The sequence below is a fragment of the Chiroxiphia lanceolata genome, chromosome 6 (assembly GCF_009829145.1).
Source record: "Chiroxiphia lanceolata isolate bChiLan1 chromosome 6, bChiLan1.pri, whole genome shotgun sequence".
Taxonomy (NCBI): domain Eukaryota; kingdom Metazoa; phylum Chordata; class Aves; order Passeriformes; family Pipridae; genus Chiroxiphia; species Chiroxiphia lanceolata.
In genome coordinates, this window is record NC_045642.1 from 56360595 (window position 1) to 56379512 (window position 18918).

Here is an 18918-nt window from a genome sequence, read left to right on the forward strand (position 1 = left end):
ATGGGAGGACATTGGCTTGTAATATGTTTCCTTCCAGAGAGGCAGCAGCTCCTGGTTCCTGCAGAGCTGGGAGAGCCCAGGCACTCCTCCAGGAGCATACATCTCCCCTCTTCTTGCTGTCGATAGAAACCAGACCCACTCACTCACCAATTAGCTTCTTTCCATTTATTCTACAAACTGCAAACAAAAGTGGAATGAAAACTGATCAACCTAATACTGTCACCTTAGAAAAGGACATCCTCACCAGAAAAACAGTACAGACAAAAATCTGCTGCATACACACAGCTTGCAGACTTGTAGGGACTTTACTTCAGAGTAGCAGCTCTGGGCAAGGTCACTTGCTGAAATGTGAATAAAACTTCTTGTATTACTTAGAAAGCACAGGGATGTCTCTCAAGAACCACTTCACAAAGTGTTTCCCTGCAGGGTGTGCAGCTCCTCTGGAATGACATAGGAGCCACTCGTGGGGCAAAACCTGCAGAGATGTATGACTTCTGTATGGTAGTAATTACAGAGACTTTGGAAATGGAATCAAATCTGAAAAAAAAAAATCTATTTAAGACTTTGTTTGATCTGCTGAGTCTGAGAGTGCCCTTCTACTTTAACTGTGTCCATGCCGTCAGCATTCCTGGAGGCAAAAGAAGCACTGTTGTCTCTGTGTGCACCACAGAGAACTGAGAGACAGAGGATGTAAGGACAGGCTTTTCAGAAGCAATCGGCAATTTCGAGTCCTGTATTTGGGATATACTACTTGAGAGAGCCCTTCTTGAAGAGTTGAGGTTAGCAGCTTTGGCTTGAATCCAGTTTAATTGCCCAAAACTAAACAATCAAACATAAAGGTGCTTAAAAAAGGAATAAAAAATCAACAGTCACCGCTGAAATGTTGACCCAAATTACTTGCCCTAGGAGATTAGGATGGGGCCAAGTAGACTGAACTGCCTCCTGAATTGCTGAGTAGCATCCAAAAAGCTCAAGTCTCCATCCTTTGGAACACTAGATGTCTCCACAGAACGTGTCTCTGCAGCACCCAGAGCTCAGCTCTCAAGTTCTGCATGGCCTTCTAACAAAGCACATTATGTGAGGGGTGCAGGGGTTTCTTTAGCATCAAGGTGGCAACAGGCCAAATTTCCTATTAAGAACAGGGCTCCTTCAAGAGCAGAGGGGCATATCATGGCCTTGTATGCTCGTATCTTCCTCCATCTCTTTGTACCCCTGAGCAAACATTTGCATCCAACCTTCAGCAACATGCTGCCCACAACTGACTGAGCCCACATCTTACCTGTTGTTGTAGTATCTTTGCTGTGTCATCCAGAACTGACCTTGGGAAAGAGATCTTATGTATATTCATAAGTCCATTTAATTTCATCATTAGTTCTTCTGTATACCCAATTTATCACCATAACTATGTCAAAGAGTGAAGCATGCAATTTCCTTACCAATATAATGTTGGTGTAGTGAGAAAACATCAGTGGAACGATTACTAATGTGGTGTTCTGCTTTCCTGACTCCCCACCTGGGGATAGCTCCAGAGGAGGAAGGTTTTCTTTCTCAGCCATGCCAGTCTATTAAACTGTTAAACTTAATGAAGTTGTTGCTCCACCAATTACTCTGTTTATAACTTAAACATATGAATAAGTCTGGGCTGGGCTTGAAGTGGAATACTTCACAGAAGTATCTTTATTAAAAAATTAGAAAAGTGTTGAGAGAGCATTAGCATCATAAATCACTATTTGCATGTGACAGCATGTCAGCAAGGAACTGATGTATAAACTCCCAGCTGATTCCAAGAGCATCTGGATCAGTGGTTAGCTTAGGTTAGTCCTGCTGACAGAAACATGTTGATAAAAGAATAAGATTTATCTTTTGTTTAGCTGTCAGTATGCCAATCTTAAAATACTCTGCAAAGACACAAAATTCCCATGTAACAGACAGAGAAATCCCAGCCTGGAGAGCACAGTGACAAGACTAAAGGCACTCAGCAAGGTGGTAGCAGAGCTGAGCCCAACTCCCATGACACTGTTCTGCCCACAACAAAACACAGACTCACATCACCTCCAAGAGTGACCAGTGGCTTTTGGGTCTCGCTCACTTGTAGCTCTGACTGTACATGTCAAGAGCTCTGCAACTGCCATCATGTTCCCAGTCACTTCCCAGCACTTCAGCACTGTTCCCAGCAGCATCCTGATGCTCTAAAGAGCTACATGCCCCTACCCAGCCAGCCCTGCTCCTACTGAGGCCAGTGACAAAAGCTGCTGCTTGGAGTCACGTCGAGGAGAAGGGGGAGCAGCTGCCAGCTGTGTGTGCCTACGTGCAGAGGGACACACTGCAGCTCCTCTGCTGCACACACACAACCAGCACTGGTATGAGAGCACCAGGAAAATGTATTCCTGGGACCTCCTGGGTAAGGCAGGGGCACAACAACCACCAGGACAAATTCAGCCACTTGTTTCAGAGAAGCCTTGTAGGATCTATGGCCTCACAGCAGAGGGCAAAGAGCCTGTCCTTAACAGGCAGCAGAGACGATACTGAGATGCCAGGGCAACGCTCAGAAATGCTCCAAGGATCTTCGCTTACCACCCAAGACCTGGAGATGCGCACAGACATCATTAAGAAGATCTCCAAAGGCAGCCTGCAAGAAACAGACACAGAGTTGGTTCACTAAGCAGGTCTGGAAAAGCCCAGAAACACATGGAAAAACAGCACCAGAAGTTATTTACAAGGAAATGCAGAGGAGGACAAAGGACAAAGCAGAGGAGGAAAATCTGGTGTTAAAAAAATGCACCACAAACGCTTTACTTCTGAATGGTAAAGGGCACAGTATGTCAGCAAATGACAGTGGTCACCAACAGTAATTACTACAAAAAATCATTATGTCAAAGCTTCAGGAAAGAGGGGGGGAAGAATTAATACTGATTTGAAGTGATACGAAATCAGAAAAAAGCAGATGATAAACAAGCAAAGGGACTGATGGTAAGCAGGGTGAGTTCCCAGGCATTTCTCAGCATCACACAGAAAACAAACCAAACCTGCAATTAGGCAAAGTAAAATTAAAGCTTGGCAGGATCCAAATACCCCTGAGGAGATTCTAAATTACACACAAGATGTTCAGACCTTTTAAAATCACCTTCTTTGGCAGCACAGGAGACAAATGGATATATCACCATCAGTGAGAGGGGCCTGGAGAGGTGTCCCCACGTGCTACATAGCTGCCTGAGAGACAGCTGCCACACGGCACCAAGTGAGCAGTTGAGTCCCAGATCTGGGACATGATAAGCCTGAAATGGGAAGAAGAAGCAATAGGGCTGCCATTGGTATTGGATATAGCAGCTTCAGTAAAATCGTGTAATTTTGTAATCCAAGTGAGGCCAGACTTGGGATGAAATATTCGTATAATGAAAACATGGGCAGAATGAAAACATGGGCAGAATAAAAACATGAGACCAAAGCAGACTACATCTCCAACCTCCTCACATCCAAGGCGCTAAAACGCTCCAGTCTTCGAGCACATGAGCAGTCAGCAGGTACCTCCCTGACTACACAGCATGTTAAGAGAAAATATAATAAGAGCCACACAACAAATGCCAAAGGAAGCTCAAGGAAGTCTCCAGCCATGGCACAGTTATCATGGCAGCAAATGAACTGTGCACTTGAACAGACCCAAGCAAGCTAAATAGTGCACTAAACAACCTCCATCCAAGTGTCTACCACGAAAGAGACCTTACCTGACTTGGCAAAAGGGAAAAAAAGATATCCCCAGTGATGGATGGCAATGTTGGAGATCAGCATGAGCTACTAGGCAATGAAAGTGGACTCCTTGCCTTGTTCTGAGTACCAGTATCTAGTACAGATGGCTGAGACTGTCATTTGGGATCAAAAGTAGAGATGCCGCCAGCAAGACACACTAACAAGACTCTCAGGGATCCATGTCACTGCTGATGACATTTAGGGGTAGAGATGAGCAGACAGCTTGCTGGAAAGTGTGACCGTTAAAGGGTACAACTGGCTTTGTCAGCCAAAATAACAGGAAAGCAATTGGACCCATTTGACAATAGCAAGCTGAAACTGTGTTGCTGCACTCTTCACTTGGTGATCTTCCAAGAGCAGCCTGGGAGAAGTTCAAACCAGGGCAAATCCACTCAAGGGGAAACCAGCTGCTAACCATGGCTGGATGCCCCAAAACACCCTCAGCACTTGCTACTCAATGGGGCACACGGATGAGAAACTTGCTCAGATCAGTCTTGTGAGTAATCCCTGCTGAAACCAAGCCTGACTGGTCCCACAAAAAGTGTGCCTTTGCCACACTTCCCAGGATATTGCACCAGATGTCTTTTAGCAGTACTCAGCCCTCTCCCCGCCGCTGGCAGCCCTGGCACAGGCAGCCTGGTTTCATCACTAAGCCTTACTTGCTGTACCATGGACTGGCCTGGCCACCAGCAATTAGTCCCCGAGGAAAGGGTTTATTCCACTCGCAGCTGACTCTCTGCCAGGCCCATCCATGCTTCAGACCAGGGATGCTCAGGACCTTACTAGCACCCTCATGAGTGATAATCTGAGGAGAGCCAGCCCTGGCACCATGGTATTAGAGGTTCCTATGTGCCACATGAGCAATGGGGCACCACCTCTTACAGGCTGGGCCTGTCACCTGGAAGAGGTGGTTTTGGCAGCAGCAGGCAAAGCACTTGATTAACCCCCGCTCAGGGGCACTCCCCATGGAAGCACAGGGAATTTTGCCCTGTGGGTGGAAACACACCTTTGAAGACAAAAAGTCCTCCATGGGGCTTTGTTGGTCCTATGTCCAGTATCCTCCCGAAGTCACCTGCTGTTGTTTTCCAGGCCCATAAGTGGAAGAACATGTCAAGTGGCAGGAGCCACAATACAGCTCAGAGAAGATTGCCAAAACAGCCTGTGGAAGGGGGGAGCTCCCAGCCCTGCACCACAGAAGGGACAAGGGGAGACCTAGGGATAGGGGGAGTCAGTGAAGCCCCCTCAGCATCCCAGCAGAAGGGGACATCACTGGGTGCCAGTGAGCAGAGAAACCCCCCCATACCAGCTCCCTGTCTGCTTCTCCTCCTTCCCCACAGCGTGGAGCTGCACTGCGCCTGTTTTTTGTCAGCTTTGCAGCACTGGATGCAGCTGCCCCAGGCTGTACCCCATTTCTCAGCAGTGTGAATGGATCTGCAGAAGCCAGAGGCATCTGATCTCTCCAGCTAGCCAGAAAGCACAGGTCAGAGCCTGAGCTGGTTGTTTCTTCAGCTGAAGGAAGGCAGGTGACAGGAGATGTGCCATAAAACTCATCTGTGCAGTGCTACACCAGCAGTGCCCTCAGTGCACGCTCAGACAGGCAGAGGGAGTCTATGCAGCAACATCAGCACTTTGGGGCATAGGATTCTGGGGGTTTTTTTCTCCTTCTGGGAACCCTAAAGCTGGATTTACAGTATTGTCAAATCACAGTACACAAGAGGTCTGAAGAACTGGGAAGTTCGCAGTCCTTGCTGGGAAGATGGGTATGTTGTCAGCCCAGTGAACAAATTACAGCCAAACGCCTGCTAAAGCAGAGTTGCTCATGAACTGTATTTGCACTTTAACCCTGGTAGCACCTTTGCAATGTTTTCCCATTAAAATTCTTTAGTTAAGCACTGATTGCATTATTCTGAAATAAATCTTGGAGTTCAGGGCTGTTTAATATCAAGGGTTGGATTTGGATCCAAGCTGTGCATGTATAACCACACCAGCCTCATCTGAGCTGATTCTGCTCCTCACCCACATGCTGAAGACAGTAATCTGCATCCCCCACCACATCTGCCATGTGCACTCTGTGCTGGTGCTCGACGTGACTAGAAGCCCAGAAAAATCTCTTACTGATGCAGCTCAGCTGAAACCACAGTGATACAACTTCAGAGATGACAGTCTACCTTAGCTGAGCTGGTACAGCAGAGCAAATGCATGGCCACCAGGATCACCTACTAACACTGCAAGGGGTGGAAGAGCTCAGTGACATGGGACCTCCTGGAATGGAACCACTGCCAGCCAGCTCCAACTGGGCAGAGCAGGATCCACCTATAAAAGCACCCAGGTCCCATCCAGGGCTGGTGGGGAAAGACCAGGCCTCTGAGACTCAGTCCTGGGAGAGAATCCACCCTGAACACCAAGGGAAACCCACAGTTCTTAGAAGACTTCACTGGGGCTCACTCATGGCTGCAGGCAAGGTTTCAAGACAGCCTGAACTTTAAAGCACCTGCCTGAGTATCCATAGGATGAGGCGGAAGGCCTTAGAAAGGCTGGAGCACTCGCTCTCTAAACTCCCAATCATCCAGTACAGATTTTACTTTGCTCAGAGCCCTTCAAAGGCTTCCCTGGCCAGTTAGCTATCTGCACCAGAGGGAGAATTAGTGTTGTAGCAAGATCCTCACTTGTTTGGGGTGCTTTTGTAACACTGAGGGAACTTTTGTTCCTTGAGAGCTTTTATCCCTAACCAGAAAGTCTATTCTTATCCCTTAATAGAAAACAGTTTGCAAACCAAACAACACCTAGTTTTGGTGCCTCTGTTCATTTTTTGAAACTGACTCTCCATGGACCGTGTGAAGACAAATGAGTTGCAGGTATGAGAGGGGAAGCAAAAATTCCAAATATGTGACGTTCTCGGGTCCTTCCAATGAAGTTAAATTGGGAAGTTTGCAACTTCTTTCAACTCCTTGTGTTGAGTAATGGGAAGTAATGCTTTCCTGAATTTAGGATTATTAAATGCCAGATTCTTCTGTGCCTTCACAGCAAAGAAGTTTTTGTGCTGCAGGTAATCACTGCCATGGAGAAATCATTCCAGCAAGGAGCCACAGCTTCTGCCCTCTGGCAGATGCCAAGCAGTGCCACCAATTGCAGCAGCAGATCCTCCCAACAGCCCCCTGCAAGAGCGCAGACATCAATGCCTCTTGGCTCTGGCTGCCCTCTGGCAGGGAAGTCCACAGGGGCACAAGTCTTTGGGGCAGGAGACGGGCACCATTCCCACCAGGACTTGGGGCAGTGGCAGGTCTCCTTTGGCAGGGACTTGCCAGACCTGCCAATTTCAGTGCAGCCGTGACCAAAGGGGTCAGAGCAGCATTCGTGCCCTTGCCCACATATTTGCTTCTCTGTGCAACACCTCCTGTGTTTGTGATGGCCACCAGCCAGGATTTCTCCCAAGGAGGCCATGCCAGCTTCTGTGGAGGCCCCGTGCCCTTCCCGCTGAGGCTGCGTCGGCAGCCAAGGGGGCTCTTTCTGCTGCCGTGAGCAGGCACAGGAGGGGAGTGTTTGCTCCTTTTTGGAGATGTTCCTAAAGTTCATGTCCAGCTGTCTGAAACACTTTAGGGAATGGATTCCTTGCAACCTGGGGCAGGTTGGCTGGGCTGGGGGAGGCCCCCGGGCACATGGCAGTGTGTCACAGGTCCCTTTGTGACACGGTGGTCATCGCCAGTGGGATGGGGCAGTGTGTCCAAGGGCCCTTTGTGACACGTCCTGATATAGGTGTTTGGTGGCAACGCAGCCACGCCACTGTGCTCGGAGCACGCGTCTGGACAGGACGGGACAGAGCGGTGCTGTGAGGAGTTTCCTTCGCAGCCAACTCGTTCCTCACTGACCCGAAGCATTTCCGAGGATTCTTCTTCTATCAAGATCTCTCGAGGCCAGACCACAGGAGCTGGTGACCCGGAGCTTCTCCAAGGCACCACCACTCCTGGTGGAAGGCGCCCTCGAGGACAGGCCACGGGAGTTGGTGACCCGGAGCTTCTCCGAGGCATCATCACTCCCTGTGGAAGGTGCCCTTGAGGCCACACCACGAGACTTGGGGACCCGCAGCTTGTCTGAGGCGTCTCCAGTCCCTGTGGAAGGTGTCCTTGAGGCCAGACCACAGGACTTGGGGACCCACAGCTTGTCTGAGGGCTCTCCAATCCCTGTGGACGGTGCCCTTGAGGCCAGACCACAGGACTTGGGGACCCACAGCTTGTCTGAGGGCTCTCCAATCCCTGTGGACGGTGCCCTTGAGGCCAGACCACAGGACTTGGGGACCCACAGCTTGTCTGAGGGGTCTTCAATCCCTGTGGAAGGTGCCCTTGGGGCCATTCGGCAGAACTTGCGACCAGGGGCTTTTCCGAGGCGTCTCTCCTGCAGGTGCCCTCGAGGCCAGACTGCGGCATGGCGGGGAGACGCTCCGGCCTGTGCAGGCTTCTCAGGAAGAAGAACGAAGGCCCTGGGCCTGCCCCAGCGCGGCAACCTGAGGAGATGCAAAACTTCCAGCCCCTGCAGCAGGGTGAGTGCTGGAGCTGGGCCACGGGGCTGGTGGCTGCAGCCACTTTGGCCCCTTCCCATCTCCTGTGGAACAAGCCCAGGCAAAGGGAGGGGGGAAGGGGGGCCAAGGCTGATCCCCCCAGCATCCATGCTCCATCCACTGGGCATCCCAATGCTGGCGCTGCCTGTGGAGCACAGGGCCGGGCTGTGTTCTCTGCCATCTCCCACAACCCCGCAGCCCTAACTGCAATTGCTCTTTGGCAGATCCAGGCCAGCACCGGACAGAAGAGCATGTCCGTGCCCGCGGCCGCTTCCGCAGAGCAGTTCAGGTACCTGCAGCCATCTCCACCTGGGCTGCGCCTGCTGTCACCGCTCACTGCGGTTGGAGCACTGCTGTTGGAGCACTCTATCAGAATTTCCTCTCTTCCTGCCCTTTCTTCTCCTGCAGAGGTTTCTGAAATTCATAGGGATTCGGCGTAGAACACCCAGGACCACACCACCTGAGGGCACGGCACAGCCTGACACCAGGACAAACAACCCCAAGGCGAAGCCTGATGTCGACTCCACGCCGACTGATCCCACAGCAACCTCTGACACTGCTTTGACCCACGACCTGACAAGCCCTGTCACTGCACTGACCCATCTCATGGCGACGGCTGACATCGCACCAATTCATTGTGCAGCAAACTCGGACACCGCTTTGGTTGATGAGACAACCACCTCTGGCACAGCACCGACTGATCTCATGGCAAAGGCTGACATCGCACCGATGCCGATGGATGGCACATCAAACCTTGACACGGCACCGATGGATGGCACAGGAATCTCTGGCACTGTGATGACTGATGACGTAAAAACCTCTGAAACCACACCGACTGATGTCATGGAAAAGTCCAACACCAAAACCACTGAGAGCATCGGGAACGCTGACACCACACCTACACAGAGTGTGACTGATGCTCCCAATTTGGACTTTTTCAAGGAAAAAGGTTTCTCCAATCAGAAGCAAGTAAGCAGTCTGTGGCCAGGGTTCAAGTCCCCCAGGGGTCTTGTGGCACCTCAACCTGCATCTGCTGGACCCCTAAGCTTTGAGGCCAGCACACTGCGGGGAGAAGGGAAGCATTTCTCGGGAGAAGCTGGGCAACTTGCTCACTCTGAAAGCTCTTCAACTCTCCCCCATTTCCCCTCCAGGTGCCAGCCATCGTGAGGTACATCCACCAGTGCCTCACGTTCCATGTGTCTCCAGATGTCAGCCTCCACACTAACATTCTCAGCCTGGTTGGTGCACACCCTCGTGACGTGGTGATGTCTCTCCTGCACTGTGCCCCAGCGTGTGACAGGTACAGGGCCCAGCTGCCCTCCTGCCTCAGGGCTCACCAGCCTTTAGAACCCATCACCCCAGAGAGCCTGTCCCATCTGCTCTCACAGACAGATGGAGACTTCCAGGACCCTCTGACCCCTCCATTTCCCAGCCCTGGCATCTCAGCCACCAATCCTGCTGACATGTGCCCTCCCTGCCCCTCAAGGCACCGTGACTCTGTCACCTGGGCCCCCACAGCTGCCCAGGCCAGGGCACTGTGGCTGAGAGCCCCCTGACACAGGGCTCTGGCTCCACAGAGCTGCTTCAATGATCTGGAGGACCATCGCCTCCTCAGGAACGACAGCAGAGAAGGTGCTCCCAACACTGCTCCAAGTCATGGAGGACTGGCCACTGTACAGCGTCTCCTCCTCCGACGGCGACAACAAAGACGTCTTTGCCCTGGCTGTGAGTTTCTGCAACTGACCTTTGCTCCTCCCCAGGTCACCTCTCCAGCGGCTCTCCATCCTCCCCCACCACTGCATCTCCCTGCCTCAGGCATTGGGCTGCAAAGCTGCCTGAGGGGCAGGTTCAGGGCCACCAGGCTGGCTGCTCCCCCTGCGTCTCCCCTGCTCTCTCCCTCCCACGCTCAGGCCCTGCCACGTGGACGTCTGGCCACTGAGCACTGTCTCCACGTGGTTTTATTGCAGGCAACCCTGGCACTGCAGATGATCATCCAGGAGCCAGAGAGCCAAGAAGCACTGATCATTTATGCCCCTCAACTCCTCGTGGCTCTGCTTTTCCAAGTCTTCATGAGCACAGAGCAGATGCCAGAGGAGGTCAAGACCTTCTGGAGGCAATGCCAGGAGCAATGTGACCTTCCCAACGACCCCAACAGGTGCTCCATCCCAGTCCTCTCTCCCTCCCATGCCCTCGGGGCTGGGTCCAGGGCTCCCAGCATGACCTGGCCTTTGCTCTGCACACAGGTTTGCAGTACAGATCATCAAGGCCCTGCTCTGCTGTCTACACTGGGAGGATGCGATGGTGGCAATGGAACGCAAGTGCGGCTGGGACACCCTCCTCCATCCTGACACCCACCACTATGCAGTGGGGCTGCTGGCCAGGTGAGACACCCTTCTCCCCGCTGCCACCATCACCCATCTCTCCCCTGGGCACAGGGCACCCCACACAGCCCCTGTGGTCATGGGCCAGAGTGTCTTGGCATCAAGGGATGGATGAGCAGTTCGGGAAGGCTGTGAGAGGAGGGTGCACAGGAGGAGCCACCTCCCAAAGCTCTCATGTCCCATCCAGGGCTACTGGGGAAAGACCAGGTCTCTGGGCATCAATCCTGGAAGAGCTTTGCCCACCCTGCTCAGGGTTGATGGCTCCTTTCTTTTCTTGACAGGGAGATGCGCAGCGTTTTGATCCCCTTCTATTCCCTGATCGCAACCTACCTGCTCAGGCTGCTCAACAGGGAGGAGCCCCACTGGGAGCTGCCTGCCCTGGCCTTCCTTGTTGAGGTGAGCCTGATGGCGAGCTCTGCCTCATCCGCCTGCCTTCCCCTCTCTGCCCTCTTGCAGCTGCAGCTGCCCGGGATGGTACCTGGGACCTGTGCTGCTGCCTGGGCCCAGCCCTCTGAGGCTCCAGGCTCCTGCTGCCCAGGCACCTCATCACTGCTCTCTACCTTCCAGCTCCTGGATTATGTGGAGGAAAGAAAATGTCATGAGAGTGTCCTGCCAATCCTATCAAGGCACCTGCGGAGCCAGTGCCCTGACAGCCGTCGCCTGGCACTCAGAGGACTCCTGGTGCTCAGTGTGGATCCCTCAATGGTGAGAAGGGGACACCCAGCTGAAGCCATACTGGCAGCCTGGGGCTCGGCAGCTCAATCTCTTGGGCTTGGCTGGGCTTTGGGAGCTGTGGCAGCTGCTCCCAGCTCTCCTGCCTCCCTCTTCTGCTGCCTGGGCCCTGCCGGAAAGGCCTTTGGGGCAGCAGTGTGGCGTTGCACCGCCAGAGAGCTGTTGGTGGTGTAGCTGTTCAGGGCTTCACAGCACAGCACTGTCTTCCACACAGGCCGAAAGCATCTGCAGCCTGGCTGAGCACCTCGTGGAGCTGCTTCATGATGGAGACGGAGATGTGGTCGCCATGACCCTCTCTGTATTCCTGAATATGTTCCGGGAGAAAAACATTGAAGCATTCAGCTCCACTGCCCTGAAGCTGGCTGAGTCGCTCCGGCCACTCTTTGATAACGTAAGGCTCTGGGTGCCTGCTGCTGCCTGGACACTTTGTACCTTGGGTTTTCAGGCCTGGGCCTGTGCCTGGTGGGCCTGGAGCAGCCAGTGCTGAGGTCTTTTTCTCCTCTTTTGCACCAGGACAACACCCATGTGCAGCTGCTCTCCATTCGCCTCTCCCAGGAGGTCATGGAGTTGCTTGCAGAAGAGGGAACAAATATGCAGGTGCATCACAGCCTCGTGCCACTGTTCTTCCACTGGCACGATGAGAACCAGTGCGTGGTAGAGGTGAGCACTTGTGGGCTCTGGTGTTCCCGTGGAGGGGGGCTCAGCTGTCTCCTGCCCTGGTGCCTCGCAGGCTCCAGCCTCCTCCTGGCTTTGGCCCAGGGATACATGTCCTGGTCTCTGCTGCTCTGCAGACCTCTCAGGGATGCTAGGTACCCACTAAAGCCTCTCTCTCACTCCCCTCTGCAACTGGATAGAGCAGAGAAAATCCAACAAAGGATTCAGGAGTTAAGAGCTGAGAGAGGTCACTTACTGATCACCAGTATGGGCAAAACAGACTCAAAAGGAGATATTAACTAAATTTATTACTAACATGATCTCAGCAACACAGTGAGAAGAAAAAAATACTTAAAAACACCTTCCCCCCACACCTCCTTCCTTCCAAATTCTACCTCCTCTTTCCCCCAGCAGTGCAGGGAGACAGGCAATGGATCTTATGATCAGTTGTTTCTGCTGCTGCTCAGGGAGAACACTCCTTCCTCTGCTTCCTGTGGGGTCCCTCCCACAGCAGACAGTCCTTCAGGAACCTCTGCAGCATGAGTCCGTCCCACGGGCAACAGTTCTTCACAAAACTGCTGCCACAGGGATCCCATTTCCATGGGATGCAGTTCTTCGGGAACAAGCTGCTCCAGCTTGGGTCCCCCACAGGGCCACAAGTCCTGCCAGGGAAACCTGCTCCAGCGTGGGCTCTTCTCTCCATGGGCAGCAGGCCCCTGCCAAGACCCTGCTCCAGCATGGGCCTCCCACGGGGTCACAGCCTCCTTCAGGCATCCACTCACTCTATTGTGGCTCCTCCAGGGGCTGCAGGTGGATCTCTGCACCCAGTTCTCCTCCATGGGCTGCAGGTAGATCTCTGCAGCCCGCTTCTCCTCCATGGGCTGCAGAGGCACAGCTGCTTCACCATGGTCTGCAACAGGGGCTGCAGGGGAACCTCAGCTCTGGTGCCTGGAGCACCTCCTGCCCCTCCTTCTGCACTGACCTTGGTGGCTACCTTGTTGTTCCCATCTTCTCACTCTGCCCTTCCCTGGCTGAAATTTTCCTCTGTGCAATAACTTTCTTTCCCTGCTTAAATATATTATCAGGGAGGCATTACTATTGTTACTGATTGGCTCAGCCTTGTCCAGCAGCAGGTCCATCCTGGAGATGGCTGGCATTGGCTCTGCCAAAAGGAGGAAACTTCTAGCAGCTTCTAACAGAGGCCACCCCTGTAGTCCCCCTGCTAGCAAGACCTGGCCACACAAACCCAATACAGCCCCCAAATTAGATTTGTCAAGGAGAAAGATGTTCCCAATCAGAAGCAAGTAAGCAGTCTGTGGCCAGGGTTCGAGTCCCCCAGGGGTCTTGTGGCACCTCAAGTTGGGTCTGCTGGACCCCAAAGCTGTTGAGGCCAGCACACTGTGGGGAGAAGGGAAGCATTATTCTGGGGAAGCTGGGCAACCTGCTCGCTCTGAAAGCTCTCCCCCATTCTCCCTCCAGGTGCCAGCCATCGTGAGGTACATCCACCAGTGCCTCACGTTCCATGAATCTCCAGATGTCAGCCTCCAAATTAACATTCTCAACCTGGTTGGTGCACACCCTCATGACGTGGTGGTGTCTCTCCTGCACTGTGCCCCAGCGTGTGACAGGTACAGGGTCCAGCTGCCCTCCTGCCTCAGGGCTCACCAGCCTTTAGAACCCATCACCCCAGAGAGCCTGTCCCATCTGCTCTCACAGACAGATGGAGACTTCCAGGACCCTCTGGCCCCTCCATTTCCCAGCCCTGGCATCTCAGCCACCAATCCTGCTGACATGTGCCCTCCCTGCCCCTCAAGGCACCGTGACTCTGTCACCTGGGCCCCCACAGCTGCCCAGGCCAGGGCACTGTGGCCGAGAGCCCCCTGACACAGGGCTCTGGCTCCACAGAGCTGCTGCAATGATCTGGAGGACCATCGCCTCCTCAGGAACGACAGCAGAGAAGGTGCTCCCAACACTGCTCCAAGTCATGGAGGACTGGCCACTGTACAGCGTCTCCTCCTCCGACGGCGACAACAAAGACGTCTTTGCCCTGGCTGTGAGTTTCTGCAACTGACCTTTGCTCCTCCCCAGGTCACCTCTCCAGCGGCTCTCCATCCTCCCCCACCACTGCATCTCCCTGCCTCAGGTGTTGGGCTGCAAAGCTGCCTGAGGGGCAGGTTCAGGGCCACCAGGCTGGCTGCTCCCCCTGCGTCTCCCCTGCTCTCTCCCTCCCACGCTCAGGCCCTGCCACGTGGACGTCTGGCCACTGAGCGCTGTCTCCACGTGGTTTTATTGCAGGCAACCCTGGCACTGCAGATGATCATCCAGGAGCCAGAGTGCCAAGATGCACTGATGATTTATGCCCCTCAACTCCTCGTGGCTCTGCTTTTCCAAGTCTTCGTGAGCACAGAGCAGATGCCAGAGGAGGTCAAGACCTTCTGGAGGCAATGCCGGGAGCAATGTGACCTTCCCAACGACCCCAACAGGTGCTCCATCCCAGTCCTCTCTCCCTCCCATGCCCTCGGGGCTGGGTCCAGGGCTCCCAGCATGACCTGGCCTTTGCTCTGCACACAGGTTTGCAGTACAGACCATCAAGGCCCTGCTCTGCTGTCTACACTGGGAGAATGAGGTGGTGGCAATGGAATGTAAGCGTGGCTGGGACACCCTCCTGCATCCTGACACCCACCACTATGCAGTGGGGCTGCTGGCCAGGTGAGACACCCTTCTCCCCGCTGCCACCATCATCTCTCCCCTGAGCATGGGGCACCCCACACAGTCCCTGTGGTCATGGGCCAGAGAATCTTGGCACCAAGGGATGGATGAGCAGTTTGGAAAAGTCTGTGAGAGGAGGGTGCACAGGAGGAGCCACCTCCCAAAGAGCCCGTGTCCCATCCAGGGCTACTGGGGAAAGACCAGGTCTCTGGGCATCAGTCCTGGAAGAGCTTTGCCCACCCTGCTCAGGACCGATGCCTCTTTTTTTTTCTTGACAGGGAGATGCGCAGCGTTTTGATCCCCTTCTATTCCCTGATCACAACCCACCTGCTCGGGCTGCTCAGCAGCAAGGAGCCCCACTGGGAGCTGCCTGCCCTGGCCTTCCTTGTTGAGGTGAGCCTGATGGCAAGCTCTTCCTCACCCACCTGCCTCCCCCCTCTCTGCCCTCTTGCAGCTGCAGCTGCCCGGGACGGTACCTGGGACCTGTGCTGCTGCCTGGGCCCAGCCCTCTGAGGCTCCAGGCTCCTGCTGCCCAGGCACCTCATCACTGCTCTCTACCTTCCAGCTCCTGGACTATGTGGAGGGGAGAAAATGCCATGAGAGCGTCCTGCCAATCTTGTCAAAGCACCTGCAGAGCCAGTGCCCTGACAGCCATCGCCTGGCGCTCAGAGGACTCCTGGTGCTCAGTGTGGATCCCTCAATGGTGAGAAGGGGACACCCAGCTGAAGTCATACTGGCAGCCTGGGGCTGGGTAGCTCAATCTCTTGGGCTTGGCTGGGCTTTGGGAGCTGTGGCAGCTGCTCCCAGCTCTCCTGCCTCCCTCTTCTGCTGCCTGGGCCCTGCCGGAAAGGCCTTTGGCCTCTGGGCCCCTGGGCAGCAGCGTGGGGTTGCACCGCCAGAGAGCTGTTGGTGGTGCAGCTGTTCAGGGCTTCACAGCACAGCACTGTCTTCCACACAGGCCGAAAGCATCTGCAGCCTGGCTGAGCACCTCGTGGAGCTGCTTCATGATGGAGATGGAGATGTGGTCGCCATGACCCTCTCTGTGTTCCTGAACATGCTCCAGGACAAGGACATTGAAGCACTCAGCTCCACTGCCCTGAAGCTGGCTGAGGCGCTCCAGCCACTCTTTGATAACGTAAGGCTCTGGGTGCCTGCTGCTACCTGGACACTTTTTGCCCTGTGGATTTTCAGGCCTGTGCCTATGCCTGGTGGGCCTGGAGCAGCCAGTGCTGAGGTCTTTTTCTCCTCTTTTGCACCAGGACAACATCCACGTGCAGCTGCTCTCCATTCGCCTTTTCCAAGAGGTGATGGAGTTGCTTGCAGAAGAGGGGCCAAAGACCTTGAATACGCAGGTGCACCAGAGCCTGATCCCCCTGTTCTTCCATCTGCACGATGAGAACCAGTGCGTGGCAGAGGTGAGCACTTGTGGGCTCTGGTGTCCCTGTGGCAGGGGGCTCAGCTGTCTCCTGCCCTGGTGCCTCGCAGGCTCCAGCCTCCTCCTGGTCTTGGCCCAGGGACACAGGTCCTGTGCCCCGGGCTGTGATGCCATGTCCTGCTCTCTGCTGCTCTGCAGGCCTCTCGGGAAACACTGCTTTCTGCTGCAAGTTTCCTCAAGAGGAGGGATCTCGAGCAGCTGCTGAGGAGGGAGCAGCCCATCAAGTTCTGCGATTGCCTGGTAAGGACGACCCCCAAGGCCCAGCCCCAGGCTGGACAAACCCCCAGCCCCAGATGCCTAGGGTGTGGGGTTGGCCCTGTGCCCCTGCCCACTGCTGCACCCACCTGTGGGACACCAGCCTGCCTCCCACACGCTGCTGCCTTCCCTCGGCCCTGCAGGCTCTTCTCCAGGCTCCTCTGCCCCCAAGCCAGGGGGCCACTGGAGCCCTGGCCCAGCTGGGCCATGGCTCCCCGGGAGCACGCAGCCCTCTGCTCCCTCCAAAGCCCAGCACCACTAGGCCACAGGGCTCTGTGGGCAGGAGAGGCCATCGCTGGGCAGAGGCAGCGCCCGGCCAAGGGGCAAAACCTCACCCAGCCCTTCCCTCTGTGCTGCTCTCTCCAGATGGACAAGGATGTCAGCCGAAGGGATGAGCACCTGCACCAAGCCCTGCCATATCTGCAGAGCCCACAGCAGCCCTTGAGAGAGGCAGCCGTCAGGTTCATGGGTGAGCCACAAACCCGCGGTCCCTCCCCACCCCACTACAGCTGGGCCCCAGCCCCGACTGCTGCAGCGGCAGCAGGATGCAGCCCAGGGATGTGCTCTGGAGTCCCAAGTGCCCTGGTGGCTGCTGCCACCCTCTGCCAGCCACTCCCTTGGGTGTCCTGACGCAGGAAGGCCCCAAGCTCAGCCCCGCCAGGCCAGGAGGCCGTGTGGCCAGGCTGGCAGCAGTGCTTGGTGGGAGCTGTGCCGCTGGGGCCCTGACACACTCTCTGTTCCCAGGGGTCGCCGCCTGGCACATGCAAGACCTGCAGCCCGTCATGAAGGGTGAGTGAGGACAGCAGGGTGTCCCTGCAGGCTGGTGGGGAGGAGCACAGACTCTGGGCATGGAGCTGCAATCCCTGCCCTGCCTGCACAGGGCTCTGCTCCCTGCATGGAGGAGGGGAGCTGTGGGCAGATGCCACGGTCCGCAGGGAAAAGGGAAATGGGACCAGGCACTGCAATAAGGGTTCTTGGCACAGTCGAGGGTTAGTGCAGCAACGCCACTTTATTCAGGGAGAACAAGGGTTTAAATAAAATAGGTTTGAGGGGCGGATTCTAAACTGGGGAGGAGCAAGAGATTGACGTCTTAGGGAAAAGTGTGATAGGGAGACAGGGGAAAGGTGGGTGGAACTCCTGGGTCTCCAAAGGAATGGGCCAATGGTAGCTCTCTCTGCACTGTGGCAAGCTGTAACCAATCAGTGGCAGAGGAGCGGGAAAACAGGGTGACAAACAACTTTTGGAGGGAAAATCTAAGGGAGAAATGGGGACAATATGGAGGTATAATGGAATTCATAAAATTTAACAATAAACTGGGGTGCATAAGATCTCCTAAACACACAACAATAAACTGGGGAAAAACTGTCAGTCCTGTAGGTGAATTATCCAGTAAGTTACAGGTCCATTTAAATCCCATTTATGCTTCTCCAGGCAACATATCTTTCCCATTCTGTCTTCTCATCCACCACAGGCAGAGCACAGACACATTTCAGGGTCATGGGGGGGATTGGGGGCCAGCACCTTCTGGCTCATCCTGGTCGGCCATGCTTCCTCCTGGCCATGGCAAGAGCTGGCTGGGATGGCCCTGGCAAGAGGCCATCTTGCTCCCCACAGATCTGGGCTCTGACTGTGGCTCCCTTCCTCTCTCTTCCAGCCCTGGAAGTCATGACCGAAGATGACTGCTCCTCCTACTCCACCATGCAGACTGCAGTCTTGTCCGCTTTTCGACGGGCAGTATCTAAGTAATCTTCTCCACCAAGACAACCAATGTGCCTGGAACAGCACCGGACAACAGCAAATACACCACTTCTCAGCGGTGCTGGGCTGGACCCAACTGAGCCTGACGGCAAGGCCAGGCAGCTCCTGGCCTCTCCATCCCTATGTACAGCTCCCTCCCTATGTACAGCTCCCTCCCTCCCTGCCTATTCCCTTCTCCTGCCCACAGTTCATCCCTCCCCTTCCCCTTAGGTTAAGAAGATTCATCCCTCCCCTTCCCCTTAGGTTAAGAAGATTCATCCCTCCCCTTCCCCTTAGATTAAGACGGTTCATCCCTCCCCTTCCCCTTAGGTTAAGAAGATTCATCCCTCCCCTTCCCCTTAGATTAAGAAGATTCATCCTTCCCCTTCCCCTTAGGTTAATAAACATTCGCTTTCTCCCCCTTAGCTGCATCTTTGTGGAACTCAATCGGCACAAACTCTGAGCCCTGCAGGATAGAGGCTCGCTCCTGCCTTTCTTTTGCCCCTTGCACCATAGGCACAGACACAGAGGCACAAGGGCAGTTCAGGCTGCAAAAATCCCTGTCCTCAAGCTCCAGTTCCGCAACATTAAGTGGAGTTAGAGATCTTGCTGGACACGCTCAAGGCCGGTGAATTAAAAGGCCTTTACCCACACCCTTAGCACATCTTCTCTATCTGGGCTTTTTCATTCATGGCAACATCAGTTTAGATCAGTCTAAT

General features: G+C 54.5%; 1 protein-coding gene and 1 long non-coding RNA gene across 9 annotated transcripts; one reads left to right on the forward strand and one right to left on the reverse strand.

Annotated features, from left to right (window-relative positions):
- Positions 1–430: 430 nt before the first annotated feature.
- On the reverse strand, positions 431–3481 carry LOC116788841. Its single transcript, XR_004357786.1, has 3 exons — positions 3125–3481; positions 2575–2629; positions 431–1824 (listed from the first exon to the last, which is right to left on the reverse strand). It is a non-coding gene; the product is annotated as an uncharacterized LOC116788841 (long non-coding RNA).
- A 4021-nt stretch (positions 3482–7502) lies between these two features.
- Positions 7503–18627, forward strand: LOC116788839 (maestro heat-like repeat-containing protein family member 6). 8 transcript variants are annotated; one of them, XM_032692021.1, is made up of 16 exons: positions 7503–8003; positions 8076–8278; positions 8521–8585; positions 8705–9265; positions 9448–9596; positions 13969–14116; positions 14359–14546; positions 14635–14772; positions 15051–15165; positions 15338–15475; positions 15731–15907; positions 16032–16187; positions 16346–16447; positions 16829–16931; positions 17207–17251; positions 18117–18485. In XM_032692021.1, the coding sequence occupies exons 2-16, from the start codon at positions 8164–8166 to the stop codon at positions 18206–18208; spliced, it is 2292 nt and encodes a 763-aa protein (XP_032547912.1). In that variant the 5' UTR covers positions 7503–8003; positions 8076–8163; the 3' UTR covers positions 18209–18485. The 8 variants fall into 8 exon arrangements, 7 of the variants coding, with proteins under 7 accessions (XP_032547912.1, XP_032547913.1, XP_032547918.1 ...); XM_032692022.1 differs by having other exon boundaries at positions 7503–7931; XR_004357784.1 differs by adding an exon at positions 18596–18627 and having other exon boundaries at positions 7940–8278; positions 18117–18463.
- Positions 18628–18918: the final 291 nt, after the last annotated feature.